Genomic DNA, 13,969 nt, shown 5'->3' with positions numbered 1-13,969 from the left:
ACATTGTTATACTTGAAGTTAAGTTTTATTGTATAACATTCGTATTCAGCTAATTAAGTTAAATTATATTTGAACGGATCATGATCCCACTGTTATTTATTTGCAGAGATTGGGAGAGGATGGTATCGTTGGCCTAGGTAAAACATATACAGACAACTGTGAACCTAATGGAAACTGTATGTCGGAACTGTCCTTCCAGATTTTTATTTTGATCTCTTTGAAACCATTGCCAAAATTCTTCCAAAATGTTGTTTGGCTGTAAGTATTCATACTCATAAAATATTTTACAGTCTGTCGCCATTTAGGATTCTGGCGATAAGCTATAACAATTAGTGTGCATGTTGTCAAACATTTTAAGATACGAAGCTTGCTAGTTACCAAATACGATATATATGGGGGTCTGTGAATTCCATATTGGTGATAAGGGCGACTACTACAATGTGCAACAAATCTATCTTACAGACTATCTGAACATGTGATATTAAGACTAGTGGTCTATCAAAGTAAAAAAAAATTCAACACCAAGAACCTGCATCCATTTGTCTATAAAAAAATGCAAAAATACAACTTATATCTTTTTAATATGTTTTAATAAATTTAGGTTCATTTCTTGGTTTGTTGAAACCATTCAGATTTTTCTTCAACAACATGTTTTATTTTAAAGGTAATTAACACCACAGTGACCGCTACTAGCTGTGTGTTGAAATAAGCCTTTCCTACTTACCCCATATGAAATATACACGGTATCCATGCGGTTGCTTTTAACCATTTATTTTCCTGAAAATGAACAGGCGATCAGATTTAATATCAACGAATTCAGATATGAGATATATCATGTGTATGTCAATAAGACAGCAAGCTCACAAAAAAATCAAATAGAAAACGGCAAAGGTTTTCAATCATAACATGGTCTTTCAACACTGAACCAAAATCCTATATTCTAGAATGATATAAATAGATGCCATCACAGATCTGTCATCAGTTTCGCATTCATATATCGAAGAAATCATTTAGTTATCAAAAGCCCCGATCATTAACAATATTCCTCAGATTGCACATGTACATTTAAAAGTTAGAAATGTTCAATTGCACAGACCTTAGTGAAATATATATACATAAAAGGGTTTTGAAACAGCAGTGTAAAAAATGTAAAATTAGTACATTAGTAAGTAACACGCTTCAGTTAAGGTGGTTCACGGTTCCAGGGTTCATGGACATATTTATTAGAATAAAGTCTGTGATTAGGTAGGCTTCAGAAGAACCAAATTTGGTAAGTAAGTAATATTGAAAATATTTTGCGCATTTGCACATTTCGTTTCCATGATGATTATTTTACCTTACCACCTCATTCATGGTCTATCGACTGGCAAATGTGTGCAACAATTAATGTTTGTTTTATAAGGAAGGACACACATATGAATTTAAGATTTATAATTATGATAAATGACATTTGTAACTATCACATCATTTCCATTTATTTGAATATTGCTCAATCTATGATTTTAGTTGTCAAATGTTAAAAAAAAATCATGAAGGTGTGGGGTCTAAATTAAAAGTTTTTTTTTCAGTTATTTGTCGAAATGAAGACCCATTGGTGGCCTTCGGCTGTTGCCTGCTCTTTGGTCGGGTTGTTGTCCCTTTGACACATTCCCCATTTCCATTCTCAATTTTACAATATTTTTTTTTTAAATATAATAAAAAGAATTGGTATTGCAAAATTTTCAGATTTTGTAAAGATTGTGCATGGAAGAATCAATTTTGTGTGCTAAAAAGAAAACGTCAACATAGAACTTTAAGGGAAAATACGGAAAGATATCTCTCATAATATGCTTTCAGATAAGAAAATGGACAAAATGGATTCATCTAACTCATTTTCTTGCTATAGAAAAGAAAAGAAATACATTCTATTGAAACGGTTACTTAATTTAAGATATCTCTCCTTATGTATGAGTTTTCTCCCCTTGTGTTGGAGTTATCTCCTCTTATGTTGCAAAGTTGAAAAAAACATCAAAATATTCAGTTTTTGTAAAATGCAGCCGTAAAGAAAATAAAACACATAATTTTCTACGCTTAAAATTACAATAGCGTTAATTATGTCTAAATAAAGACTCAGGTCAATGACTGAATAAAAAAAAATATACAAATAAAATCCGAAAATTTGTTTGTCCTGTAAAACGGCGAAATCTGAACTTTGTGACATTACCGGTTGTTTCTTATGAATGGAGATCTACTTGCTTGAACAAAACCATGCCACATGCAGAGCAGGAATTGATACACTTTTTAATCACATAAAATACCCCCGGCATAAAATTGGGTCTTTGTTGCTTAGTCTTTTTGTGTGTAGTGTTCAGTTGTTTTGCTGGTCTTTTTGTGAATTTTGTTATGACGTCAGTTTTTCTTGTGTTTTATATATCGCATCGCTTCATATTTCAAAGAAATCTGTCTTTGGTATTTGTTTAGCGACAATTTCATCCGTCTATGCTTTCCAACAGTGACAATATCACAACATATCAATTGTTAAATTGTTTACAATTGTTTTATTAATCAATACGAGAGTTTCTGTTTTATTTTAAACCCTAGGTGGATTAAGCGTTTATGGAGAAAGCGTCTCCAGTGGTGTTGTAAAATAAAAGTGGAAGGAGTTTCAGAACAACTTATATTTGTTGAGAAAGAATTTCGTAAACCTTCACTTGGTGATTTCACAATGGAAGAATACACAGAGAAAATCATACAATATGGATTCCTTATGGTATGTTGAAACAATGTTTACAATATTTATGTAATAATGTTCTGTGGATGTTTTGTAAACATATTACACCACATTTGTTCTAACAACATTGAACCTTTTTGGGGAACGGAATCAAGCTACGACTTTCACAGCACTAACCTTTCTGTATGTAAACTCTCTTTACAGTAATTTCTTAATAATTATTATGATTGACTGTTTTATTATTTGAAGTTTAACGAAAATGTCAGCACGCTTAGCTATTTTATTATCTTTTATTTATTTAAGGGATAAAGTCAAAGTACCTATATTAAAAACATTTACTTTCGGAAGGAAAATTTGCAATCCTTGTTAACTAATATTGTAGGTAAATGCAATTTGTCGTTTGGGATCCGAGCTGACAATCAAATTATCGATCCCCGAAGATGAACGTCTTCGTACACTCAGCCTTGAAATACTCATGACCTTTATGAATCTTGCTACATTGGATATTGCTGTTGTTAACATATGTTTAAAAAAGATAGAACACATAGTGATATATTGTACACTACAGCAATACATGTTTCCTTAGTCTAAGTTCAAATTGTAAAATTCTGATGCAATACAATCAAGTAGGTGCCTGTGACCACCCATATCTGTTGTTACGTATACTCAGTGGTTTTAGGCTTAAACGTGTGTTTTTACGTATATAACGTATGGACCTCATTAAAAATTCATAAGTGATTTAATATATTAAAAAGTGTTGTTACGAAACGCTGACTCCTCTTTATTTACATTTAACACCGCTTGAATATAATATAATTTGGTTCCGTTAATTGTTAAATGACTCCTTCAATTGTATGTTTTCTTTTGTTATTTAATCATTATAAAATCGTGCAACGGAGTTAACGGAGATATATATTTATATAAAACCAAGAACATTCATATTACTGTTTATATGTTAACAGATATTTAATGATGTAAAATAATACAAATGGATTATTAAAAGACAGATTTTCAGATGGGTTTGTGTTTTAATTCTAATGGTGGTGTAACGAATCACTTCACAACAAGTGTAATTTCCACAATAGTACCTCTATAAGATGATAATATTTGATGATGCTCTTATGCAACTGTGTTGACAAACATTTTGGCAGAACTAATTTCCTTCGTCAGTGTCAATATATTTTTTCTTAATTTGTTTATATTTATGAGTTAACTAAGAAATACATAAGAATTTCTGACTACTATGATTTCAATCCAAAATTGTTAACCCATTAAATTATAACTGAACTTTTTGCTCTATAAACGTGAATGCATATTTATTCCTCCAAAATTGTCAAAATTTAAAAATTTGTATAAAAGAAAGGCGAAAGAACCAAGAAAAGCCGGGGGGTTCAAATATTATTTGAAAGGGTGAGTATACCCTGTTTCACATGTGGCACCCTTCATGTTTCTTATATAAGTACAAACCCTGTCTAATTCGGTAGGTCACATTCGGAATAAATTACGGCGGAATTGTTCTTACGACGTTTGATATATATATCAGTCGTCATCTGTAGTTAATTAATTGCAAAAGAGAATGAATTTAAAAACATTCCAAATTGAAAAGCAATCATCGATTTAAATTGATATAATACTTAAATCTCAATTTAAACGTATTTTAAGTTATAACAAAAGAAGCTGCGTGTTTAAACATTCCCAAAAAAATAGCACTATTCGATTTGAACTAGTATGAATTTTAAAATTGCAAATATTTTTTATGAAGGTTTAGCAATAACATCGTGGCTGTGTATTAATATATCATAAATGAATAGCACTGTGCAGTTTGGACTAGGATAATTCTATAATTTCTTAGTTAAAGAAGGTTAAATAATAACAACAGAGACAGTGTAGTATTTACTATAAGTATAACTATAGCAATATTTTGTATGCTAGTACTTAGTTTTCTCTATACAAATTATGTTTCCTAATATTTTCCTAAACTAGTTCACTCCTTAATTTTTTTTTCTTAGGGTCGTTCAATTTGCTTGCTGCTTACTAGTATGTAAACTCTGATTTCTAATGCACATTTTCAGATACCTTTTATCTTCTTACAGTTGTTTGCAACCTCACTGCCGTTAGCACCACTGATTGTCCTTATCACAAATCTTATTGACATAAGAGTGGATGCCAAGAGGATGCTTTGGTGGTACAAAAGACCATTAGCCAAGATAGCACAAGACATTGGTAATATCTATACTTAAGAGCCAATCCGCCAAAAATCCATGCAATATTCAGAAAATCTTCCGAATCAAAAATCACAACTTGACAAATTCTTATACATCATCTTAATCCTTGGCATAAAATAAAAGAATTTAGCACTTAATTTTCCCAGAATCGAATCTACTTTTAGTAACAGCCTCATTTGCATAATTCTGTAAATTCATAATGAAACCAAGGAAAAATCCAACCTTTTTATGCCTTTTAAGAATGACCAAGAAGCATATTAAATGGGGTAGTAGAGTTTTTAGCGTAATGTCAGCTGGAACCCATCCATTTTACTATGTTATTATTAATACATATGATAATTTAAACGATTTGGCACATTGCCAGGAGCACGGACACAAAGGCGGGGATTTTCATACATGAATTTACGTGGATTTCATTTGCCTCCAACTTGCAAGACTTATTCCGGATATGTTTGGTACTTATATCGGGTTTTACTATGGGGTATGTTTTAAAATATTAAGGTTGGCAAATGACTATTATATGTTAATTTATGCCTTGGAAGAATGGTGATTTTAGTCCCAAATTGACACATTTTGATTTTGATTTTAATTAAATTCTTAACACAATTGGAAATAAAATGGCTCATAAAATCATTTGAAAAAGTAAAATCAATTTAACTAAAAAATGAAATAAGACGTTTATGTACTGCAAGTGCAAAAATCAATAAATTGTCTGAAACTAGTCCATCTTTTATGCTTTTCTCTTGACTTATCTCCCTTTGGTAAAATTTCCACTCCAACATGTCAGCTTCGAGTGATGGTTTGACAGACGACATATAATCGACAAATAATATTTCATTCGGTAATTGTTGTTCCCAAGCTATTTAACATTCAATTTGGTTGCCAAAGTTTAAACCAAGATCATGTGGAGCACAATTTTTATAAGTGAATAGATAAGAGCCACGATCATTTTTTTATTATTTTATTTTCCATGGGTTCCCAGTTATGAATTAAAGTTTTCCCTCACAGTTGTTGAATGATTTGTTGTATTAAATTGTTCTTTTAAAGAACATGTAATTATTTTTTTACCTTCCAGTGCACATTTGTTTACATCATGGTTTTCCCCTTGCACTTTTACTGTGTGGTGGCCAAAGTTCTAACAAGAGGTCATAGTTAAGGCCAATGCGTATAGGAAGACAATGTTTCAATAGCAGTTCATTTATGAAGATTTTGATTATATTATATTATAAAGGATGTTCTTTTACTAGTAAGTAAACATACACTTGATGTTATTGTATAGTAAAACTTATACATTGAAGCATAAAAAAACATATTCCATTTTTTTTAGATTTAAAGTTTCAGATGACTTAATACAATTCTGTTATTTCTGAGTGTGTTATGTAGGCCCTTATAGGTACAGAAATCATAACAATTTCAACTTTTCATTCAAAATTCTTAATAAATTTTGCACAAGTATTGTAGACTTAAAAATTTGTAAATGTCTGATTTTAGCAGAATAGTTTGTATGTCATGAAATAAAAAGGCATTGAGTTGGGATATTATACTTATTCTAGCCATGGCTGCTTTTGAAATAAAGCATACGGATGATTTTCAGTGAAAAGAAAATATAGGACAAGAATCATAACAAGGTGTTAAGCATATATTATGTGACGGAAATATGCAGTGTCCGTGTAAATATGAATATTGTATGAAATATGTGTATCGTTACAACACTTGCAACGTATAAAGTGTTTTACTTGTCTTTCTTGTCTTGTTATGGTTTTTTTTAACATGCATTTTCATGTCATGTTTGTATTGACATCATTGCAGGAAACATAGATCCTGAACTAGTATATATATTTGTTTAGGGGCCAGCTGAAGGACGCCTCCGGGTGCGGGAATTTCTCGCTGCATTGAAGACCTGTTGGTGGCCTTCTGCTGTTGTCTGTTCTGTGGTCGGGTTGTTGTCTCTTTGACACATTCCCCATTTCCATTCTCAATTTTATATCAGTATTTGGCCAAACTTTCCTTGTTAGCGTACCGGGCTCAAAGGGCTGTGAAATCTTTTCACATCACTAAGTGTCTGTCAAAATCTTCTCTGTATTTAAATGTCACTGTTTACAGTTTTTTTTACCATTATCTTAATAACTATAGAAAAAAGGTCCTACATGTATATTTAAATAAAAACTATTAACATAACATGGTCTAAACACCCCAAAATTTTCCGAAAAATTGGTACTTATATCTTCCAGTTATTGTCCCTGAAATGTTTGAATCTACAAATTTTCACCGTTTGCGTCTTCTTTCGGACAACTATATCAATATATAATAGAATAAATTGCATTAATGGTTAGTAGGAACTGTTCTTTTACAGTCTGAACTTATTCTGAATTGTTTAAATTCTTCTTTGAAAGTTGTTACTTTGGAGATGTGTGTTTGCATCCGTTTTTAGTGCATAATTTGTCAATGAGAGTTATAGCGGCTCCTTTGAGCCTCTTGATTTATGATGAATTATTTGTATTTTTGTAAGATTGTTTTCTGAAAGCATTAAATTAGACCTGAATTATTCTTTTCCATTTGTTGTTATCACTAGTAGCAAGATTTTAGTCTGAAACGGTCATTTTGGTCTGATCAAGTCTTAATCGACTAGATTTACCACTAGAGAAAAACGTCAAGACTTTTTCAGACTTTCAGACGCCGTTCCGATCGATCGACCAATCAGGTAATTCAGTCCGTTTATGCATTTCAAGATAAACAAGACTGAATGTTCTAGCGAGCAAACAAGATCTGTTAAGACAGTTTCAGACGAAATCAGACCAAACCTAAAAAAATGCTTTCAAATTTGTCAGACCGTGTTAAGATCCGTTCAGTATGCTAGTATGATAATCCGAGTTACGCCCCTTCTGCTTTATGATACATTTTAAATTGAAAAATATATGCTAGAATTAAAAGCATAACTTTTGAATAAATAAATAAAGAAAATCATCTGTTGATTATTTATTTCTGTTGTTGTTTTGTTGAGGAATTAAAAAATTATTCGTCTATAAATGTCGTTGGTTTTATTTTTCTAATTAATGTTAGTTTATTTATGTATTTATTAATTGTATACCGGCGAATAAAAGTTTACCATTATTTGCTGAAACCTGTATTTTAAGATATAGAATTTATACATGTATAATTACTAAGGGTTATAAAAGATACCCTCATAAGTTACCGTATTAAAACATATTTGAAATAGACGGAAATTGCGTGTATTGGGGAAATGGGTTTTTTATGCAATCGTTACATCGTTACTTACAAAACATGTAAGTTATACACTTAACCCTAACATGTTGTTAACCCAGCAGGTAAAAAATGTAGTCGTTATCCCAAATAAAATGTGTACGGTAATTTATTTTCGTCTTTGAAAAAAATTACTGGAAATTTTAAATTTAACAATATAAATTTAAGGAGATGTGATATGAATGACTTTGAGAGAACTATCCGCCATATTTCAAGTCAAGTGGACGTTAGCAATTTAATAAACACATATTAAGTATGTTTTATGTCAGGTGCTACAATTCGTTATTTGTCGGTACTTTCCTCGTAAACAAGATATTTACTTTAGAGCATTTTGTAAACTTGTTACTTTCGTGCGGGTTACTTTGTAAAACTTGAACAAGTTTCTATTTTCTTAGCTTGTATTGTACAATATATTTCTAAACAATGATTTACATCACACAGTTGTGCATCTAAACGCTACCAAGGCCGCCTAAGTGCATTAAGCTTCTAAAACTGCACTTAGCCCGTGATGAGACAGTATTAAAATTATAAATAAAATACCATCGAACATGTCGAATAGAGCTTTGCATTAAAACAATATATTCTAATATATTTTTCAGTACCCATAGTAATTTAAGTGTAATTAATGATTTATATAGTAAGATAAAACGATAACATACGAGATTCCAATCCTTCTTACTATATAAATCCTTGGCGTAATTAAGTATGTTCTGTTTTTAAAGATTGAGATCAATGGCAGGTGCTAGTAATCATCCGAGTCAACAGGTAATAAGTCCAATGAACTATAACGCATGAAAGACAATTAGCAATTACATGACTATTTTACAATTACATCTATCATAGTATCATAGCTCAGTATGTGTAGTTTAAGGTTCGAAAAATATTATAATGGCTTCTTTCTGAACATTAAAATGACACAGTTAACCCTAAACATGAAGATATTGCAAAACCGCAATTTTGAGTAGTCATTAAACAGATTGGAAAATAGCTGTAATAAGTAAAAACACAAAATTCTGGAGGAAGCAATATATTTTTACATCTCGTCTTTCGGAAATACATTACTTCTTTTTGTTTATAGTTATGTCCTTCGATACAAAATTTTACAAACACGTGACTGTTCAGTCCGGAAGTTTTTTTTATATGCCTTCAACAGCAATTTGTTGAAATAAATAGAGATTTTATCTATTTATTTATTTATTTATTCATTTATTTATTTATTTATTTATTTATTTATTTATCTATTTATTTATTCATTCATTTATCATCTTCGCTAGGCAAGAGTAACGATCCAGTCCCCCCTCTTCACGGGCTAGCGAAGATGGGGCACTGACTCAACTCCGTTAGGTTAACGCACGTGTATCGCGAATACAACCTAGTCACAGCAGGGTACCAATGTGATATATGTGTGAATTTATTGTATGTCAGCTACACATGTGAAAAGCTGAGCGTATAAACAAAACTCTGTTAAGTCAAGGATTTGTATAGTAATATCTTACTATACAAATCCTTGGTAAAGTAACAGTATTGCCGTGAAAAAATTGAGATAGAAGAATTTTTAAAGTCATTAAGCACTAAGTAAATTTGTCTATAAACGACATGAAATTTTAAGACTATGTAAATCAATACAGGTTCTGTAAGGTTAGACCTATGTCAAATTTATGTAATGCAAATCGTTCAAATAATGACAATAGGTGAATGTAGACGCGTCAATTCAACCGTGTCCGAACCACTTGCAAAGTATAACTGAAATAAACAAAATTTTGATTTTTGTTTTATGATGTGCGGCAGAGATGTGCGGTTAAATTCCGTAATTAAACAAACAACATTGATACGAACAAATATCGGTATCTGTGTAGAATGTATTATAAAAATTCACAATTTTAATGTATTTTTAAGTATTTTTTAAGTAACAAATACAAATCCATGTTATATTGAAGATAAGCTTTTCGTGTCGAAAAAAAAGACATATAATAAAGAAAAATGCATGCAATTATTTTGGCTAGTAGTCCATATATAAAATCGCATTAAACATAAAGGTCTCAAAAAGAAGAATTTTAAATCAAATCTAGTCCTTAATTCATCTTTTCATCCTTTGCAAATGATTCGGACACTTTAAAACAGCGTAATAGTACAAATGTAACATGTCATGTAACGTGTGATTCACGGAATTTTCATATTTTCAAGATTTAACAGACCTCTGAAAGAAGTTAGATCATACAATTTTCATCAACCATGTGCAAAAAAAAAGCCCACTGAATTATATTTGCAAATTGGAAAAGATTAAGAATTGTTTTATATCCGTACTAAAAATCTTCCGCAATTATTTGAAACAAAAAAAAAAAAAAATATGTTTCTCCCTGCCTGAATGCAATCGAAAACAAATTTTCATTTTTATTCTTTATCTATAATTTGCAAAAGAGAAAAAATGATCAAATTATTAAAAGAAAGACTAACGATAATATTACCATCCAGGTAAATGAGTTTTCCATAAAGTAACTAATCCTTAATTCACAACCGTCAATGTACTTGCAAAACTTTGGATTCATTTTTGATATTTACCTGATAGATAGATAAAAACAAAAATATCTATTAGGAATTTCGATGGCAAAAATGAAATAATAAATGCGTTTTTTTTTGTAGACGAGAAGCAAATTGAAGAAGGAAATTTTGTTGAAAGAAAATTAAAATATATTCACATCTTTCTGAGTAAAGTGTCAAAAATACAACAGTATAATCATGATAATTGTATTAATAGTAATTTATGACTATTTTATAGATTAAAGGATTATAAGTCGAACACGACACTCGCACAATGTACATAATTTAAAACTGGTTTATTATTTTTCTACAGATTGCATTCCGAAGTGCACATGCTTGGCTAAGATAGTTGAATGTTCAGCGAACAATATTACATGATTTGTGAATGATATCAATCGAAAGCAACAGAGTAAGATTTAAGTTTTGAAATCAGAGCATTCCTTAAATTAAACATTTGAAACAGGTTTTTTTAAGCACCAGAATGCATATTTTGATTATATATTAAATATAAAATTGAAAATGACTGGTGTACTTATTATTCTATCTAACAATTAGCATTGGTAGTCTCGGCAGCTTTCTCTCCCTGAGTGCGGGAGATCCTTTTTAACGGACAGTGGACAAAAAGTCACAGGACAGAAAGTTACAAATTTGATATGACAAAAAGTCACAAATAATTTGTTGACAATTGAGTGAATATATTAGAGACAAATCTTGAAATAATTACTTTTTATAACATATTTTCTTTTTACAGTTTGGGAAATTGTTCATTAGCCTTGATAAATGAAGATTTTTTAAATTTTAATCATTAGAAGGATATATTTTTTGAAGCACCATGAAGCTGTTAAGGCACCAAGCCACTTTGACATTTTGTTTTTAAAATGAGAAGTAACACGGGTGCTATATAAAACAAATCTGCTACGAAACAGAAATATATACCGTAAACTAGATTTATAATTATGTACATTTTCTTTTTACCAATCGTTTCATAACTTATTCTATTTTATATTTTTCTATAATATAGTTTATTCTTTTTTTTAGTTCTTGCTAAAAAAAACTTGATGCTTAAAAAAGGTCAGAGAGGTATCAAAATCGGGTTTTATAGGTACCTTTACTAAATATAAACTGTAACCTAGATTTTTGAAATATGCTTGCATTCTTGTTGCATTTATTTTGAAATAATGTTTTATAATTTGTAAATGTTATATTTTTATCCGGTGTATCCTTATATATGATAAAACATGGCAACATATTTCACTTAACTTCCATGGATAAAACAGTCACAGCGTTGCACGGGTATTTATAATTATTAAGATAGTGTTTGACAGTCCGTTTCGGTTGAATGCTCAGATAATCCGTATATTGAAATGTAAATAACTTTCACCAAACATCTGTCATCTGTCAAAAATTAGAAAAATATAAAGTAAAGAAGATACTCAGAATATATTTTCCTTGACTAATTTTATATGGGTAAGAACAATTATTTTAAATCACAGACGAAAATGTGTTTAAGAACATTTTTGATATTTATTACTAATCATTATATCTTTACTGACGGAACGAATAAATTATAAATTACTTAATGCCAGAAAGCACGACTGCAAAGTTTTTATGACTTACACACTTTTCCGGTTTCACCAATTATTCTTTTCTTATATAACAAATTAAATGTTTAAGTGAAATAACATCGTAAAAAATGAATTGCAACTTTGCAAACGTTATTTAATTAATAGACATACAACATAACATTAAAAGACCACACAAGAATACCCTCCATTCTTTTCCGATTTTATTCACGAAGGGGAAAAACACCTAATAAACACAGAGAAAGTGTCGCCCGTTTTGCATCCGAATATTTAAAATCTTAACACGACTGAACACGATCTTACAAAGTCTAAACAGCATTTTTACCTTTGGTCTGATTTGATCTGAACATGGTCTGATCAAGTCTTAATCGCATGCAAGAACAATCTGTCTTGTTTATCTTGACATGACTGAACGGACTTAACACGGTATATCGTGAAAGCGTCTGAAAGTCTGAAAAAGTCTTGACGTTTTTCTCTATCATTAAATCCAGTCGATTAAGACTTGATCAGACCAAAATGACCGTTTCAGACTTAAATATTGCTACTAGTGTATAGTTATTTATGAGTCCAGCTCCTATATTATGTCAGTAGTTACAAATTAGACGGCAACATAGAGAAAATTTGAATATGCAGGTTACCTCATTTTGTTGTGGCATAACCAGACACCAACATTATTTGCCGAGCTTGATGTTTTTTTTTATTGGGTATATAAGGTTATACTTTGAAAGTAGATATGTTGTTTTACAATGATAAATAGGTCTTGGAGTATTTTGGCTCTGCAAGATGACCAAAATCACCCATTGTGGAAATTTAGCTAGAAAAGACATATTGAAACAGTTAGATTATACATACACTTAATAGACAGCATTGTTAATTTTATGCATTCTTACACTTAAAGTGATGTATTATAGGAACAACTATAAAAAATTACTGTTGCCATATTTTTTTTATTTAAACCAGCGAAATATTTCAAAAAAGGCTTAGTTTTGCTGTTTTCGAGCAATTTCAATATTCCCAAAAAAATTGTGTGGTTATTTACATTACTAAGGTGCACCAATGTGCCAAATATGAACTCATTTGGCAAAAGTGACATTCGGACGGTTTTGTATGGTTTTCTGGCAGATTGGCTCTTAAGTATATATTAACCCTATCTATTAACACCATTATTTCTCAGATGATATCTGATTAAAATACCAACATCATTTCACTAACCAAAATCAACTTATTTGATGCATCTTGATGAATAGAGTGCTCACATTACTGCCCTCATTCCTAGTACAGGGCGGTCATAATGTCATAAGAGTGTAATTTGAATCAAATTTAAGCTCAACCTTAAACTTGTCATATACACACGAGGGTCTACAAGGAGGTACTCATTTCGGTATTAACTTTTATGCAATATTTTAGTTTGCCCATCATTCTCTATTCGATATATGCTTATTTTGTCCAAATGTTTTTCTTTATTCAATATTTTTGGCTCATTTGTCTCTATCTGTAAACCTCATACAGTCTCTGATACGCTTATAAACTTAAAAGCATATCAATATAAAAGTCAAAGATGTGGTATAATTGAAAGTTAGACAACTCTCCACGAGAGACAAAATGACACATAAATTAGCTATTATCTGTCACCGTACGGCCTTCAAATATGA

At 30.6% G+C, this 13,969-nt stretch overlaps 1 protein-coding gene across 1 annotated transcript in view; it reads left to right on the top strand.

The window, feature by feature from the left end:
• The window catches only part of LOC127713943 (anoctamin-7-like), a 53,554-nt gene that overhangs the window by 29,611 nt on the left and 9,974 nt on the right, over positions 1–13,969 (top strand). Inside the window, exons 15-17 of the mRNA XM_052219897.1 lie at positions 107–258; positions 2,581–2,749; positions 4,804–4,933. Of these exons, the coding sequence (XP_052075857.1) occupies positions 107–258; positions 2,581–2,749; positions 4,804–4,933 (451 nt within the window). The remainder of the gene's footprint in view (positions 1–106; positions 259–2,580; positions 2,750–4,803; positions 4,934–13,969) is intronic.

The sequence above is a fragment of the Mytilus californianus genome, unplaced genomic scaffold (assembly GCF_021869535.1).
Source record: "Mytilus californianus isolate M0D057914Y unplaced genomic scaffold, xbMytCali1.0.p SCAF_9, whole genome shotgun sequence".
Classification (NCBI taxonomy): domain Eukaryota; kingdom Metazoa; phylum Mollusca; class Bivalvia; order Mytilida; family Mytilidae; genus Mytilus; species Mytilus californianus.
This window is presented reverse-complemented; position numbering and strand designations above follow the sequence as displayed.